This window comes from Malania oleifera, chromosome 4 (genome assembly GCF_029873635.1).
Source record: "Malania oleifera isolate guangnan ecotype guangnan chromosome 4, ASM2987363v1, whole genome shotgun sequence".
NCBI classification, from domain to species: Eukaryota; Viridiplantae; Streptophyta; class Magnoliopsida; order Santalales; family Ximeniaceae; genus Malania; species Malania oleifera.
Window position 1 is genome coordinate 45701973 of NC_080420.1, and position 18897 is coordinate 45720869.

The 18897-nt window shown below is 35.0% G+C and overlaps 1 protein-coding gene across 4 annotated transcripts in view; it reads right to left on the bottom strand.

The window, feature by feature from the left end:
• LOC131154169 (uncharacterized) overlaps positions 1 to 14248 on the bottom strand; it is a 30641-nt gene extending 16393 nt beyond the window's left edge. For 2 of the 4 annotated variants that reach the window (XM_058106747.1, XM_058106746.1), the window contains exons 1-7: positions 13842 to 14248; positions 6379 to 6488; positions 6168 to 6278; positions 6002 to 6059; positions 2466 to 2555; positions 2085 to 2179; positions 1828 to 1881 (exon numbers count right to left, since the gene is read on the bottom strand). In XM_058106747.1, coding sequence (XP_057962730.1) covers positions 1828 to 1881; positions 2085 to 2179; positions 2466 to 2555; positions 6002 to 6059; positions 6168 to 6278; positions 6379 to 6488; positions 13842 to 14019 — 696 coding nt within the window. In that variant the 5' untranslated portion in view covers positions 14020 to 14248. The remainder of the gene's footprint in view (positions 1 to 1827; positions 1882 to 2084; positions 2180 to 2465; positions 2556 to 6001; positions 6060 to 6167; positions 6279 to 6378; positions 6489 to 13841) is intronic. The other 2 variants (XM_058106748.1, XM_058106750.1) reach the window with 2 other exon arrangements.
• Between the last annotated feature and the right edge of the window lie 4649 nt (positions 14249 to 18897).

An 18897-nucleotide genomic window follows, 5' to 3' on the forward strand; every position in this document is an offset into this window, starting at 1 on the left:
CCTGAAAATTTCTTCTTCTCTATCCAAGAAAATTTGGTATTTTGCGTCCAAAATTCTCACAATTATTCCTGGATCCATTGGACCTCATTATCTAGCAATACAAAGTGAGAGAACTTATTCCCGGCATGCTCCAGAATCCTAAGAGCTCATGTTGAAGGAATCCATTCAAATGAGAAGGTTTTCTATCTCTGACAGAAGATGACATGGTGAAATTCTGGTTAACAGGGTAAATGGAGAAGGGTATAGGCTTCAATGAGTGTTTAGAGGATCAATATTGGGTGCTTCAGGATTTGGCGATTGTGCTCGTGGAAGACGAAGGATTCCAGGTGAGCTAAATGGAATGCAAGGGGAACTAGAAGCCAAACAGCAGATGTGTTGGTATTCCTTCAGTTTTCAAATAAAGGGTGTTTCTGGGCTTTGCAAGGATGTTATTTATGTTCACGAGGAGTTTCTGTTGTTTGGAAGGATGATTTGCTGGAGGGCGAGTCTTCTGCAAATTATGAACGCGATTCTGCAAGTTTCAAATGTTGTTTGGCAGGATGCATTGATGGAGGACGAGTGTTCTGCAAGTTACAGATGAGGCTCTACAAGTTTCGAACAGATACAACGACCTCGAATCTTCCACACAAGGTTATGAGTCGACCTCTATGACAAGATGATGGTGCAACAGTGTAACGTAAGGAAGAGGTAAGGGGGTAAGGTTTTGAAAGAGGAGAGGGGAGGGGATCCCCATGTTTTCAGTCTTGAAGAGAGAGGATGCTGGGAACATAGCATCATCAGCAAGAACATCTTCAGAATTAATTAATTATAATTTGAAATAAAACAAATCACATGTCCTATTATAATCCTGTTCTGAAGAAAGTTCATGCCATTTCTTCAAATCCATTACTACGAAATCCAATCAAGATGAGATTCTCACATCCTTTGGATAACTGAGATGAGTAGCAAACCTTTGAGAGTAGAACCTTAATTTTTGTGATCAATCATATAATAATAACCTCAGAAAGTTCAACATTCTTTCAGCAAACTTTATGCAACCACCCTTGTCTTCTTCAGTTGCTCTTTTATCTAAATCTTTGATTGTTCGCTGAGGTACTTATCAAGTTTCACCTAAGTTATCAAGCAAAGATGTGCAAAACAGAACCTACAAAGAAAATGAAGTCTCTGTTCATGTTTACCTTCCATCCAACTTCCTCTCATACATCTGCTTTTATGAGTTCAAGGACAACTCTACAAAGCATTCGTCCCACCGATTTAGGGGAAATAGACGAATTCTACTTTGCCATTCTGCTACATCCATGGACATACTTTTATAACACAATCCATCAGGATTCCATCATTCCCTCAGCTCCAAATTTCTCTCGGATTTCCGCCCTAAGTCCCTAACCACTACCTTCCACTTGAACCATACAACTCTTTCTCACTAATGCGCCATCAATACACTCATTCCATGTACAAAAACAGGAGTGGGAGGTCCTTACTTGAGGAACTACCCAATCATAACCAAATCTCTTGTTTACTCAAGTCCTAATTTTACTGTAATCCATATATCTTGTATAAATCCTTAAATATTTTAATACATATGACAGACTAATAAGTTAAGCTATATTACTTGCTTCAAGTCAACTGTCCAGTAATAACATAAATAGCAAAAGTCCCATGACTGAGGAAGAAATACTACAAATGTAACTGTTTTGAGGGAATTTTCAATTCTGGCATCATATCATATAGTATGAATACCAAAACTTCTTCACAATCTCCCTTCTTATAGATACTATGTAGAAATAAGTAGAAGGATGTATGAAAATAAAGGGCAAGTTAACTTACAGTAGCACAGTTGAAATATAAATCTGGATTAGACTTCATTCTTTCATCTTTCTCCTGATACAATCATATAAACTACACATTGTTAGGATATAGTCCAAAATTCTAGGCCGGGTCCACATAGGGCCAAAAAACTAATAAATAACTATGAAATACCAGATAAAAGTTATAATATGTAGTAAGTGGTCAATAATTGCGAGACATGCAACAGGGGTCAGAAAATGGATCCTTAGGGAAAGTTTCTTACTCCACACACTTACAGCATTTTGGTATGCTTTTAAGGACTGCAGAAGCTTGTTGTGATCCCATGCTCCAGTCACAAAAAAACTTGTAAGGCATGCATTTCCAAGGTTGTCTGTCAAAAATATGAAAATATATTACAGAAAATGAAGATATGAATGCATGCACCTACCTACATGAATATGCATGTAATTATTTCCACAGGCCATGTTAAGAAAAGTTAGAATTATTGAAAAGCATTAGAAGAACATTTGTCCGCAAGAATGGACACTTAATATAAGACCAATATTCTAGCCTATACATAAGTGTAGGATGCACTACAACATATGACAAGTAATTATATTTAGAGACCAAGAAAGTTGAATGGAAAATTATGCTATAACAAAATACAATTATCTTACACCAAGAATTTCCGTCCTGTACATCCAAAGTAATAGCTTCCTTAGCATGTTGAATGCTTTCGTCAACAATTTCTGCCTGATTGTCCGTTCCTACAAAGATGAAAGGCAGGTAAGCATAACGATGCAACAATAATAAAGGTCAAGCTCAAGCTCAAGCTCAAGCTCAAGCTATAGCTATGACCTTTACCTTAAAATTAAACATGGCCAGTGCAGAAATATCAGGAGAGGGAGGAGTTTTTTTTTCTTTTTTTTTTCTTTTTTTTTTGTGTAGTGTTAGAGTACCACTTTACCTAAAAGCTTAAGCTGTTAGGTTATGGCCAACAATGTATATCAAGTCCTAACACTCCCCCGCACATGCAGCTCGACAGCGCATGGAGAGATAAATACACGATAATATCAACCATTATAGGGAATACAATAATTTTTTAAATACAATACAGTAAATGCGGGCAACAAGACTAGAAACCAGGACCTCCTGGTAACCAGCTCTAATACCATGCTAGAGTATCACTTTACCTAAAAACTTAAGCTGTTAGGTTGTGGGTCAATAATATATATCAAGCTTTAATAGATAGAAAATTAATTTTATGCTCAAGTATGTAATTCTGAACACTTTTTGCCTTTAAAATTTTAGAATAGCCATAAACCAATAAATTATTTCTTGTTCAACTTACCCTCACAAGGACACAACTATGTGATTCCTCCTTATTGGTTGTGCTGTCATGTCACGACACTGCCACATGGCCTTGTCTGACACAACAGGCATATGCTACATAGGGGCAACAAAAACCCCAAGTCCTCACTCTAAAGAGGAATTTGCATATCAAACGTGTAAACAATGTTATTGCTCAAGCCCCAACACTTCTATACATGCAGCCTCATCACACACGGAGATGAAAAAAAAAAATCATTGAATAACACCTATTAGGAGGAATTAAAAATTTACCAAACAACAGATAAATGCAAGCAACGAGAATTGAACTCAAGACCTCACAGCAACCACGGCTCTGGTACAATGTTCTTAAATCACCACTTGAACAAAAATGAGGATACAAGAAGAATACATAAGCTATAAGTTAAGTTGTTCCCTGTATGACATCCACAGCCTCTCAGACCAAAAGATTTGGAGTCTTAGATGCCCAGTTTCTTACAAATAAATTTCAGTATAAGGAAAAGCAATGGTCATTTCTCCATGCTTTTAAGCCCAAGGGACTTGAGAATGAGGGGGCATGTTGGATGACTAAATCCATTCATGGAACCTCATCTAACAACTTAAACTCTTGGGCCAAGTGGTGACTCACTATCAAAACCAAAGAAAAACTAATCAAAATGAGGATTTATGTGTACAAGTTATTGTCTTCAATTTTTTGATTAAAAGAACCATGAAATTTCTTCTTATATATATGCACTATCTTTTCTAACATGGATAATTAGTTGAAAGGGATGAAACCTGGGATTAAGGATCAAAAGTTGACAGGGTGTAAACAGATTGAGAATTGACACTCAATCATATATATATATATATATATATATATATATATATAGATAATAAAGGAAGGTATATTAGATTGAGAAAGAAAAGTTACAACCTAAGGAGACCAAAGGAAAAAAAAATAGAAATAAAACAAAAAATAATAAAGATGAAAATAAAAAATTAAAAAATTAAAAATAAAAAGTAATAGAAAGGTACAACAAACCACGAAAACCCCTTTACATCCCTTTCCGTCATAATTCACCGAGCACTTTAAATTTGCAAGCTCCTCTTACCCTTCTTCGCCCTGTAATTACCCCCATCAAAGCACACTTCAATTCCACTAGCATCACACATTTTTAAATCCAATTTATCCATTATATCTTGGGCTTCTAAGTCCTTCCTAGAAATCACCTCCACTGGTGTAGGTAAAATTCCATCATTGCACTGGATTTTATTATCCAACCCATCATTCTCAAAAATAGGAACCCCTTCCAATCCTTCCATAGGGGAAGGATGTAGATTTGATAGATCCCTGAGAACATCACAGGAATCAGAAACATATCCATATTGTTCCCAAATCTCATCCAACAGAAAACCACCACCACAGTTAAACTTGCCGATGTCATCACTATCGTTATCTGAAAGATCTAAGTATTTCTTAGCTTCCTTTCCTTTGCTTACTCCATCACTTGTTATATCCTTCATCTTAGCAAGTATATCTTCCACAATGCTCAACTCTCCTTCAGAATCTCTCCTTATAATCTTTGGCTTTATGTCACGGGACTGCTCTCTTTCTGCTTCAAATAATTTCTTCATTTCTGCACCCATCATTGCAGCCTTATGATGAGTGCACACCTTAGGACCCTTTGATTTTTCAGAATTAAATCCTGAAACACCAGATCTCATTCCCAATCCAGCTTCTTTTTTATTGACATCGACCTCTAATCCCTCCGCAAAGCCAGAATCAACATCCAATCTGACACTATTATATTAGATTAATACTATGGTGAGAATTTTATTTTACAAATTACAATAATAAAAGAAGGCTTATTAATTATGGTTGTGGGTCACTGGATTCTGATTCTTGCAATAGTGTTTTTGCAGGTCTGAAAAAATTAATAATAAAAAAAAAAAAAGCTTGGAGTTTTTCATCCTTGTAATCCTGTAGTCATTGACTTCGTGTTTCCCTAATAATTTAGATAAACACTTTTTGTTGACAAAAACAATAAAAAGAACTCATTTGCAAATTTCCCAGGCTCTAACATCTCTTGAACATTGGCCAGACCAAAAGCCAAATGTCTTGGTTGAAAATTAAATCTGAGACATCCTCACAGCTGCCTTACTTTGAAACATGGGTGTTTAATTTATGATCTTAAGGAGACTAACGCACCTCCCTAATCATTTGTCCTGTTTCTTACAAAACAAAGAATACCTCTTTAATTTCTATGCAAGGCTTACCTTCTCTCACACATGGCTGAAAAACAAAATTTTTCTAAACTATCCCATTAGGCAAATGCTATCGTACATTTTCTCTGTCCTTTTTCTATGTCATTCTAGAGACAAAGTATAGCATAATTGACAAACCTATCTCAACAAATTCACTTCTGTTTCAACGGACGGACAGCTGGTGAGGGAAGTAAGGCCTTTCACAATTACTTTAACAAGTGCAATCATATCCAGGCCTACAACCACTGATACAGAAAAGGTTCCAGATTAGATAAAAAACAACAGTCAAAATTAGAAATGATGACTGCACGAATAAAGAATCAGCACCCCAAAAAATTCAAAAAAAATCTGGACAAAAAGATCGATGTATGGTTCAAGGATGGAGTCAATAAGAAGCTGAATGGCATGAAGCTCAACAAGTCTTCTACTTCAACATAAAGACAATGACCTTCATCTGGTTTATGAATAAAGATGGAATTCATATCCTGGTTTGTTATTCTTAAGGGAGAGAGAGTTTTGCAAGGTGTTGAATAAATTGTTTTAGTGCTAATGGCCAGTCAGTTACTCTTATCAACGGCATGATAACAGAACAGAAGGAAAGGGGATGAATCCTCACCTTGGGCCATTTTTCTTTTGAGCATTGATAATTGACAAAGTATCTTTTTGTTTGGACCCTGCACTAGACATGAGGACTATCTATCAGTAACCAACACCCACAGACATCTACGATCCTTTTACTTCAAAAAACAACGTAAAACTGATTCTAGAAATGAGGGAACAACCTTGCTTAGTGCAAGTGTGAAGCAGTTCTTGGCTGAAGGCAGATCTCCTTTCTTCCAAATGCAGTTACCTAAACATAGCCAAGCATCTGCAAGAGATGGATTCAATTTAACCTGGAGAATAAAATAGTCAATTCAAAGCATGTCCCTCAGATTTGCACTTAAGAAGTACAAATTACTAAACTTCTAAGAGAACAATTTGTTTCTCACTTACAGCCTTTGACAGATGATCCTCTGCTTCTTTCCTATAATCAGGAAATACGTCCAGTATCTTACCCCTCAAATATTCATATGCTGCCCGTTGCATAGGGGATTTCCTTTCTTCTGCACAAAAGCATATAATTTCCAATCAGTACGACATAAATCAGCAAATACCCAAAAGTACAAAAAATGGGCACCTTAAGCACAAAAATTAAACAAGAAAATTCGATTTTCATCTGAAGATTGCCACATACAAACAGTGGTTCCATCCTCTGTATTCCTTGTGATTATCAAATAGTAAATGCCATCTATTTCCGCTTATCAATCGTATGCCTTAAACCCAGTCAAAATGACATAATGTACAGGGCATTACATTGTACTTTCCCACATTCACATGATTAATAAAGGGCCAGTTTTCCATATTCATGAGTGCATTTAATTAAAGAATATGAGTTACTCGACAAGATCTTAGTTGAGGGCAAGTTTTACATATTATTGGGGCACATCTAATTAAGTAGATCAACTAGTCAATAGGATCTAAGTTGAGGAAATAAATCCTTTCAGAGGTTAGGGACATGAAACTGGTCTGCACACTCATGTATCCAGATAGACCAGCTTCTGTTATGTCTGCCAGTTGAAAAATGGCCAGTCGCAAGCCATTAGAGTATGAGCAGCCTCTAAAACACCTAAATGGAGTCATAAATACCTTTCAATTTGGTGTTTTATATTATAGTTACTTATATAGTCTTTAGACAAGATACATCATAGTTATTTTATGTTTGAGATTAAATATTTTGATAAATGCATGTATGCTTATCCTCTAATGAAGAGGATTGAACATTGACAAATTGGATATAGTATTCTCATGCATGAAGATAAGCAAACGTAAACTTGGGATCCTTTGTTTTCAGCAAAGCATGAGAATGTCCTGTCTCACCCACTTTGAAGTGGATGAGAGGGAAGAAAAGTCACACACCACCTAGGAAACCCTGGGGGCTTGCATGAGGAAGAATGACACTTCCTCTACTCACCCACAAAATTCAACAGAGCCCAAATTTTCTTTAATCACCCTGTATCATAGGGAACAACCTTGCAAGGGGAACCTCCACAACCATTAACCAATTAGGGAGAATTTTTAAAATGTAAATAATATCCAAAAAATGAAGAAATTTTCAATAATTAGTATAGTTGAATTCAAGCCATATATTTGGAAGCTTAAAAAATTAAATAATTTTGCATTAGGGGCATTTTTAAGAAATGGCTTATTTTTAATTCTATTATAGCCATCATAGAAAAATACTAAACATTTGGAAAAAATTGAAATTGCAATTTTGATAATCACTTTATGTTACCAGTCAAAGCAATAATCGCTTTCCAACGGCAAATCCACTCCTACCTTGATTTCATTATGTCAATAGTTATTTTTTGACCAAACAAATCTTAACCATTAAAATTCAAGACAAAAAATTGTTGGAGATGTGGCTTATATTTGAGTGGAACACATGCACTGGGGAAAGCATAGTGATGCAAAGAAAAAGGAGGCTAGTTGCAGGATCAAACCATCAACGGTTTCAGTCGGCAGCAGGAACAGCTCTCAGCTTCAAACCGTCAACGGTTTCATTCAATGCAAGCACGGATTTTTGAATTGGAGACCAGTAGATTGGGGGGTTTTGGAGGATTTTCTTCCAAGGATTACTACAGAAGTGTTTTAGTTATAGTATAAGTCTTTTGTACGCATATTAATCAATATTTTGTAACCCGTGATGATAAGCTTGATATAAGCTTCACATGTGATAGTGAAAAACAGCCGCTTGCTCCCGTGGACGTAGGCAAATTGCCAAACCACGTAAATTCTTGTGTAATGTTTGATTTATTGCTTTCCTTTATTCATTGTGGTTGATTGTTAATTTCTGTATATTCATCGTTGAGTGCTTGCATTATTTGTTCCGGATTGTTTCGAGTTTGTGAGGTCTTCCACTGCGCACTTGCATCAACAATTGGTATCAGAGCCAATTTTCAACAACTGGTATCAGAGCGCCAATTTTTAACAAAAATAAAGGAAAAATAGATTTTCACCACATGGCGGTCGGCCGGCCACTTATGGACGGTTGACCTATTTCCCTCTTCCCCATTTTTTCGCGCATGCACGAAGGACTTTTGGTGCCAACTAGAGGTGGTCAACCAGTCTCCCAGAGCGGTCAACTAGCATAATTGAAATTTGAATTTTGAATTCCTTTATTTTCATTGGTTGGTCATTTTGGTAGTATTACATGCTTTGATTGTTGTCATGTGTTAGGCAACGAATGAGAATGGTGGTAGTTGGTTGTTGGTGGTTTTTTAAGTTTGAATTTTGAATTTTTAATATTCAAAATTCAAAGTTGTTTCCCTCCATTTTACATGGTCTATTAGACCATGCAAGGGTCATTTTGTAGCACGCCTACAAAGGGAAACGAGAGAAGAATTACAAAGACTTTTGTGCATGTTTGGAGGAGGTCTCTCATTCTTGAATTTCTATAATTTTTTCCCATTTCTTCCATTCTTCCATTCATTCAATCCTTTCATATTTCTTTCGAGTGAGAGTTCTCCCCCTCTGATCTACATTGGAAAGCAATCTTCTAATCAACATATTTGAATTCATTAGCATGTTGTTTTTGCTTTATGGCAAATTTGATAACATGAGTTGGCATGATTTATTTTGCATGATTCCTACGTATGCATGTTGATTTTGAGTGATAGCATGTCATCTAGGATCAATTTAGTATCGGATTGCAATATGGATCATTAAAAAATTGCACAAAAATTTGTATATAGTAGAGCATGCATGCAGGCGATCAATCGATCTTCATGGGATGGTCAACCAGTCTACCCAAAATTTGAGATGTTGAAATGTTGGGATGTTTGTAAGTTATGCGATGAGATTGGTTGAGTCTTCTGGTAATGATTCAGGTCAATTTTATGGTTTTTCTCTTCATAAAGTCAAAAATCATCATTTTCAAGTATAATGGCTTTTCTACTCCAAAAAGCCAAAAATTGCTTTTAAAGAATTTATCTTTTTAATGTAACTATCCATTATATGACTGTTGGATAAATAAAAAGCCTCTTTTTTAGAAAAGTAAAAATTCGGGATTTCAAGTTGGGTTTGATGGTTTTCCTTCCAAAGAAGCCAAACTTTTCATTTTAGAAAATTTACCTTTTTAATAGACTATCCATGATGTAGTTGTTGGATTGATTAAAAAACCTATTTTCAAAAAAAAAAGGCAAAACTTAGGGATTTCAAGTTGGGTTTTATAGTTTTCCTTTCAAAGAAACCAAAGCATTCAAAGTTCAAGGATTTTTCTCAAATAAACTCAAAAATGTCTTTGAATTAAAATTTGAAAAATGTTTTTGATGAACTGGAGATGACTTAATTCCTCTCAGACGATATGCAGGCAATCTACATGTGTAGAATCAATTATACTAAAAAAAAAAACCAAAAATATTTTTTTATTTCTTTCTTTCTTCATTATCTTTTTCTTTTACGCATGAATGTATGTTAATTTTCGGAAGGGCACAAAGTAGTGGGGTTTTCATGAGGTTAAGTCCTCTACATGGACCCTACGAAAGCCTTTCCAAAAGGGGGGCGGGTTTGGGTTTAAGGAATTTTTTGCAAAAAAATAATATGGGATGGAGGGTTGCAGCAGGTGATCGACCAACCATTGCTGCAACCTATATTCCATGTTTCAAAATGACTATTTTTCAAAAAATTGCTTTCCAAAAAGGGAAGCACGCACAAACACATAATGTAAGTACGGTAACCATTTATGTAATGGGTGCTATAGGGTGCTAGTTCTTTGAATTTCCTCAAAAAGAAATTGAAAGAATTACCTTCTTTATTCATAATGGGACTCCCGAACCTAAATCTTTTTTCAAAAAAGGTTTTCCTTTAGTTTGCCTTTTCAAAACTAAAATAAAGTGGTGACTCCATTTTTTAAAACAAAAAAAGGTAAGTTAAAGTAATCAATGGTTTGGTTATCTACACTTATTTGAACTTTAAACAGTCACCAAACTTGTTGGCGACTAAACAGGCCACCCGAACCAATGTCGACACATTCATACGTCAATTCCTTTCGTACTTCGACTCCATTCAATGAACCAAATTGGTTCAAAGGGGGGTTTAAATTTATAGAAATTGAAGTAGTGTCCCAACAGACTCATTCTCAAATGCCACAATTAAATGGTGTATGCAAAAGAAAAAATTGAGCCTTATTGGGCATGGTATGCTCTATCATGAAATATGCCAATTTACTCAGTTTATTTTGGGGTTATGCCCTAGAGACCACATACAACATTTTGAATACTGTACCTTCAAGTCTATCCTCAAAAACCCATATATAAATGTGGCATGGAAGAAACTAGGTTTTAGGCATGCTAAGATTTGGGGTTTTACTGCCAAACTGAGCAAACTAATTGGAAGCTAGATCTAACACATATATATTTATCTATCGAATATATCAAAGAAACACTGGCATATTATTTCTATCTTTTAAATGAACATAAGGTAATTCTTTGAAGAAACAACATTTTTCTTGAAAGAATTTATTGAAGAGAGTGGTGTGGGGAAGAATATAGAGCTTAAAGAAATGTCAAACAAACCTCATGAGAAGAAAACCCTTAAACCTATCCAACGACAACTAGAGAACACCTCTTCACAATTTGGAAGAGTGTCTAAACCGTCATTGAGATATGGATTCCTCCATAGGATTGAAGAATTGTTCCTCTTAGGTGACAATGGTGGTAGATGATCCTTCAAGTTCAAACTATAAAGAGGTGATGTTAGACATTTATCCTAGTATGTGGCAAAGAGCCATGAAATTTGAATGAGACTTGATGTACTCCAACCAAGTCTAGACCTCAATAGATGCTCTGAAACGCATAGTACCCATTGGCTGCAAATGAGCCTTCAAAAGAAAGAAAAAAAAAAAAAAGGTAAAAATGGAAATATGGTGACAAACAAAGCTCGATTGATGTCTACCAAGGCAAGGGATTTACCATGAGAAAACCTTCTTTCCAATTTCCATGCCTATCTATGAGGATTTTACTTTTCACAAATGCCCAAAACGAGCAAAAATATGGCAAAGAGATGTAAAGACTGCTGCCTTTAATAGGTAAGTTAAGGAAGATATTTACCAACAAATTGGACTGCCTTTTTAATATAAAAAAATAGGAGTCACAAAGTCTACATGCTCAAAAGATCAACTAATGGACTAACGCAAGTCTCTATAAGTTGGAACACCCATTTTGATGAGGCCGTTAGAGTTGTGGATTCATTAAAAAAATGCATATGAGCCTTGTGTGCATATAAAAGCTTAGTTGCAGCCCCCACAGGCACAAGCTCGGGTGGTAAGGACGGAGTCTCGAGGGCCACTTGACGGTAGAACGAGGGTTCGATCCCTGCCAGCCGAATGCATAACCGCAATTTACCTCCTGCACGTGTGGAGGGCACTGTGCGTGCAAGTGTGGGATTAGTCTGAGTACCCTGTGACGCCTTCACGATGTGCCCAGTCAACGGGAGTGTCACGTGACTGGAGCTGGGGTAGCCAGGACACCCGACGATATAAAAAAAAAAAAGGTTAGTTGCAGTGTGATCACTTTACTTATCCTCTATGCAAACAACATTCAAAATTTCTAATAACTGAAAATTATATAAACAACATACTCTATAGGACAGGAAGCCATGCTATATGGATCAGAATGTTGAGCAACTATATATATATTCAAAAGGTAAAAGTTGTCGAAATGTGAATGTTAAGGTGGATGAGTGGTATAACATTAAAAGATAAAGCAAGGAACAAAAATATTCACAATAAGTTAGGCATAGCACTAATAGAAGATCAGATAAATGAGCGATGACTTAGATGGTTTGGGCATTTGAAACACATTCCAAGTAGTGCACCAATGAGGATTGAGTGAGTTATTGTTATAGGTATTAGGAGGGGTAGTGGTACACCTTTAATAACATGGAATGAAATAGTGAGGTAGGATTAATAACTCTCAAGCTAGCAGAGGAAAATACCCACAATCGTGTGAATTAACAGAAAAGGATTTATGTGGTGGCCCCATCTAGTGGGACTTGAGGCTTAACATTGTTGTTGTTGTTGTTGTTGCATCTTCAAGTACGTTCAAATTCTATTAAGCATTCTCCATGAAGGATCAAGGAAAGGCATTGGATGTCCTAGGGGTAAAGCTCCATAGAGATAGAACTAGTAGTATGAGAAGATTGTAACAACCTTGGCACATAAAAAAATGTGATAAAAATGTTCAGCATGCATGCTGAGGTCAACTACCTTGCAACTTGCAAGCATGGAATCCCTTTAATTGAATGAGTCCTAAGATAGACCCAAAAAATAATGCATGAAAAGGGTAAATTATGCACCTGCAGTAAGTTGTCTTATGTATGTCATGCTATGTATAAGGCCCTGTCTTAGTCATAATAAGCAAATATCAGGTGAACCCAGACAAGAATATTCACAAATACTTAAGAAGAACTAAGGATATGACCAATGGAGGAAGACAATTACAAGTGAATGACTTCACAGACAGATTCAATTACATGTGGGTGACAAGAACTCAAGATACATATTTTCTAGTAATGGTGGTGCAGTTAGTTGTTATAAAGCTATAAGCAAGAAAATGCAACTGATTCCACCACTAAGGCATAATAATTAACATAGAGTGACATTGGATGCTGCAAAGAAAAATATTTGGATAAAGAAGTTCGTTGAAGAACTTAGAATGGTTCATTCAGCTCAGTCACTTGTACCACTATACTGTGATTACACTGGAGGCAACTCAAGCAAAGGAATTGACGTCTCATTGAAGTCCTCACATGTTAAACAGTAATATCACATCATCGAACTGTAGGAAGAGGTACTGTAAGTCTATAGAAAATTGTATCATTTGAGAATGTTGCACGTGCACTTACTAAGGCCTAGATATTAGATATATTTATGTTATTCAGTTGATATCAGACCTTGCCAGATTAATGCAAGCATTGCATTCAAACAATTTTACAGAGCAAAATGATGATAATATTGGGCAAAAATTATATCAGCTAAATTTATGCTTCCAGTTATTATTTAAATGTTTAATAAAATGGGTTTCTCCATTTTCTCAATCTACTCTCTAAACAGACCCAAACTCAATTCTCGAACTACCTTTTGCAGACAATATTAAAAACGAGAAACAAATGAATGCAGAAATAAATTCCGAAGAAAAGCAAACTGGTTGGAAACAAAACTAGGGGAAAAAAATAAACTAAAAATCGGAATCGCAATCTTTCATCATTTAAAACCCGAGAAATCCAAATCCATGACTCAACTGAGCTGTCTATGCAACTTCCCACTCGAAAACAACATAAACCATACGATTCAAACATATATTCTTAGCCTCAGTTCCAGATGGAGATTGAGAAAGAAACAGGAGAAGTGCAGAAATAACCTGAAGGAATGGAATCAAGGAGTTTGATAGCGAGATCAGATTCCCGCCGGAGTTTGGAGATTTTCTCATCTGGGTCGGCAGGAAAATACGTGTCTCGAACATGGTAGATATCATCCACTGCTCTTGTGATTCTCGCCATTAAATCTTGCACATCCTCGCCTTGGCTGTGACCGCTCATCTCCGCGAGCAAGAGTGAAAACTTGAACAGGTAGGGCAAACGAAAAATTGTAAATTCTTTTAAGACAAATTTCACTGAGGAAATGAGCAGAGCTTCTGTCTGTTTGCTGGAAAATTCTGCAGAAGCAAGAAATATTTTTCAAGATCTTGAAAGAATTTTCAGTTGCTTGTTTGGAGAAAAATTTTAAAATGCTGGAAAAAAAAATCATTATACTATGGTTTTAATCCATAATTACACTAAATTATTTTCTCTTCCTCACATATGCACTATAAGGCCTACGTTGCAAGTGTCCATATCATCTGAGTCGTTCCTGCCTTATCTTATCTTTTATAGGAATTACACGTAACTTATCATAAATATATTCATTCTTTAATTTATCTTTCAATATTATATCACTCATCCATCTAAGCATTCTTATCTCGGTAACTTTTATTTTTTTGATATTATGTTTCTTCGTCGCCCAATATTCCGATCCATATAATATAACTGGTCTTATAATTGTCTTATAAAACTTCTCTTTCAATTTTAAGGGTATTCTATGATCACGTAGCACACTTGAAGCACTTCTTCATTTTACCAAACCTGCTTTAAGTTTATGCATTACATCATCTTCAATTTTTCCTTCAACTTGCATAGCTATTTATTTATTCATCATCAAGTTTAACTTTATCTTCAAAATTCCTCCTATTATTACTAAAATTGCATTTCATATATTCTATTTTATTTTTACTTATCATAAAGCCTCTAAATTCCAAAGTTTCTCTCTATAATTCTAACTCAGTCTCCACTCCATCCCTAATTTCGTCAATTAATACAATATCATCTGCAAATATCATACACCATGGAACCTCTTTTTGAATACTTTTAGTTAATTGATCCATCACTAAAACAAAAAGATAAGGACTCAAAGCAGATCCTTGTTGCACATCTATGATAATTGGAAATTCTCTAGTTTCTCCATCTATATTCCTTACACTAGGCATTACTCCATCGTACATATCTTTAATGACATTGGTATACCTACAACGTACACTCTTTTTTTTTCTAAAACCTATCATAGAACTTCCCTAGGTATCCTATTATATGCTTTCTTAAGGTCAATAAATATCATATGCAAGTCCCTCTTCTTTTCCTTAAATTTTTCTATTAATCTTCTTAAAAGATAAATAGCTTCTGTAATAGATCTCCCAAGCATAAAACCAAATTAATTTTCTGAGATCTTCGTTTATAACATTAATCTTTGTTCAACTACCATTTCCAATAATTTCATCATATGACTCATAAGTTTAATTCCACGATAATTATTACAATTTTGTATATCTCATTTATTTTTGTATATAGTTATTAAAATATTTTTCCTCCATTCATCTGACATTTTCTTAGTTTTTACAATTATATTAAATAAATTAGTTAACCATATAATTCTATTATCACACAAACATTTCCAAACTTCAATTAGGATGTTATCTAGTCCCATAATTTTCCTATTTTTCATCTTTTTTAGTATAAACTTAACTTCGTTAACACTAATTTTGCGAAATCTTATATTTTTAGTCTTTTCCTCATTTGACAATTCTAAATTTAAACCTTCTATTTGGTTTCCGTTAAATGACTTAATAAAGTAACTTCGTCATCTTTCTTTAATATCTTCATCCTTAACCAAGACAATATCATCCTCACTTTTTATGCATTTTACATTTCCTAAGTCCTTGCTCTTCCTTTCTCTAACTTTAACAAGTTTAAATATATCTCTTTCCCCTTCTTTTGTACCTAATCTATCATAAAAACTATTAAATGATCTATATTTAGCTTCACTAATGGCCATTTTTTGCATCTTTTCTTGCCTCCTTATATTTTTCAAAGTTATCTCTGTTTCTACATTTTTGTCACGTTTTATACTAAATTCTTTTTTTCTTTATGATTTTTTGTACATTTTTATCCCACCATCAACTTTCTTTACTATTCAAGAATCTTTCCCTTGATTCACCTAAAATCTCTTTTGCTATCTTTTTAATAGAGCTAGCTAATCTATTCCAAAAAATATTTGTATCGATCCCATTTTTCTAAGGTCCAACCCCCATCTTTGATCATTTTATCTTTAAATTTTATTATATTCTCTTCTTTTAGGTTCCACCATCTAGTTCTCTTACATTGGTTTATTTTATCATTTTTCTTCCATTTTTTAATACAGATATCTAACACTAAGACTCTATGTTGTGTGGTTAGGCTTTCACTTGGAATAACTTTACAATCCTTGCATGATAAATGATCTACCCTTCTAGTTAAATAAAAATCTATGTGACTTCTATTTTGTCCACTTTTAAAGGTTATTAAGTGTTCTTCTCTCTTCTTAAAGTAAGTATTCATTATACTAAAATCATATAACATAGCAAAGTCTAAGAATCGTCTCCCCAGACTCATTTTTGTCTCCATATCCATATCCTCTATCTATCATCTCATAATTTTTATTATCTCTTCCAACGTGTCCATTCAGACTTCCTCCTATAAATATTTTCTTAGTCCCTGATATTTCTTGTGTAATATTATCCATATCTTCTCAAAATTGTCTCTTAAGATTTTCTGTTAAACCAACTTAAGGAGCATAAGTACTAATGATATTTATTATCTCTTGTCCTAATACCATCTTGATTTTTATAATTCTATCCCTTACTCTAGTTACATTCACAACACTATTTTTTAAGTTTTTATTTATAATAATGTTTACTTCATTCTTATGTTTATCTTTTCCGGTGTACCAAAGTTTAAATCCTGATTTAACGATTTCTCTAACTTTCTCCCCCACCCACTTAGTTTCTTGAAGACAAATTATATTAATTCTTCTTATAATCATTGTATCCACAATTTTCATGTTTTTACTCATAAGTGTCCTTATATTCCAAGTTGTTAATCTAATTCTAGTTTCCTGAACTAATGTCTGTACCTATCCACGTCTAGAATGATCTAGGAACCCTCGCATATTTGACACCGTATCCGAGCGCCGACACGGCGTGTCGCTTCGGGGTGACGACCTAGCCCACCCTCGCCCACTTTTCGCTACACTCGAGTGGTTCAAGTGCAACGCATCGCTCGTAGGGGACACCCCAGCAAATATTTGGTAAGGATTCATATCATAGTGATTTGACAAATTTTACACTGGCTATCAGCTGCCTAACGCAACCCTCCTCTTTAACCCGGGTTTGGGACCGGCTGTGTGTGAAAAAAAAATTAGGACATTAAGTGCATCACAGGCGGAGTTGGGTTATTAGTTATTTATTCTATTATTAGTGATTTGGAAATTTCTAAATATTTTTCCATAATTAACATACAACAAAAGTAGCATTCAAAATTTGTAAAATATATATATTGATTACATAGGAACTCCAGCCACCAAAAAACCCTTCGGACCCTCTGGTGCGATGCCAAACCTACGGATTAGTGTCCTCCCCCTAGGTCTCGCTAATCAAGTAAAGTCCAGAATGCGGACATGACTTTCGTGTATCTGTTGGACGTTCTACCAACCTAACCCCCGGGACACATCTCCATTACTATCCATGGTCCCCGTTGACTCATAGAGAACTCTCACCATCCACGGTCCCCACTGACTCACAGAGTGAACTCTCACCATCCACAATCCCCGTTGGCTCACAAAGTAAATTCTCACCATTCACAGGTACCGTTGGTTCCGTGAGTGTATCTACCTAGAATTGAACCCCCAATGTTCCTTCTTACGAGCTGATGCCTTTCCATCGCTCCATGCCTCTCATTGTATCACTTAATATTTTTTTTATATATAAATGGAATCTACTCAAAGCAAAATGTAAATCTCACTTACACAAAATGTGTGTACAAGGTGATCATATGTGATATTCTCATTCCATAAAAACTTTCTTTCTTTCTTTCTTTATGAAGAGGTGATCACAAAATAAGAATTAATGTGTTTTTAGATATTCCACCTCAAATTCATTCAAATTCTTTTGTCTTTCACCGATTCAAATCACGTAACGTTATGATAATTTTAAAGCTTGAACTAATAATTTAGTGAACTAATGAGTTAGCTCGTGACTTACTATTTATTTTATACTTATCTGAATAATTTATAGTTAATTTTCACAAAGGAGTATTCAATCCTTACGCTTTGAAATGTCCACTCAAATAAGAATTGAAAATGGACCCTCCATCCAAAATGGAGAGAGGGTCATTCATCTCTCTCTCTCTCTCTCTCTCTCTCTAAAAAACAAATCAAATTGGCTAGGGCTTTTTTTTTTTTTTTTAACACCAAATCAATATTAATAGAAGTCTTATTTTTTTTATTAATCCCTTTACTTCTTTTCCATTTAATTTGACCTTATCTTTAAAGAAAAATTGAAACAATAAAAACAATGATATTTTATTCAACAGCTGAGTCGTGAACATCAAGTACTTCACAAAGATACAAGCTTGGGTATTTATACACGATTACATGACATAGGAGAAAATAAATGAAAAATTATAAATCTCATGATTTTTGAATTATTGCCATATATTCTCTTTTTTGAATTAATATGCTATGATTTGTTGACATATATGATCTTCAGACAATTGACTTTGGATCTTTGACGCTCCTTAGTCTTTATTGTGATAATTTGTCCCGGATCTTCGTCATTTAAATTTGCGGCAAACAAATGTGATGGTTGATGGTTTGATATAATCATCGACGGTTTGGTATAATCATCGATGGTTTTGCTTCCAAATTACTTTCTGAGTATGACAAGCTGTGATGCATTGTTAATACCTTCCCGCAAACTTTATCGGGGTCGGAGGCAAAGTTTGTTGCAAAAAAAATAATGAAGAGTAACCTTTGAGGGTATGGATATGTTCGGCTATTGTTGTGTGATCTTA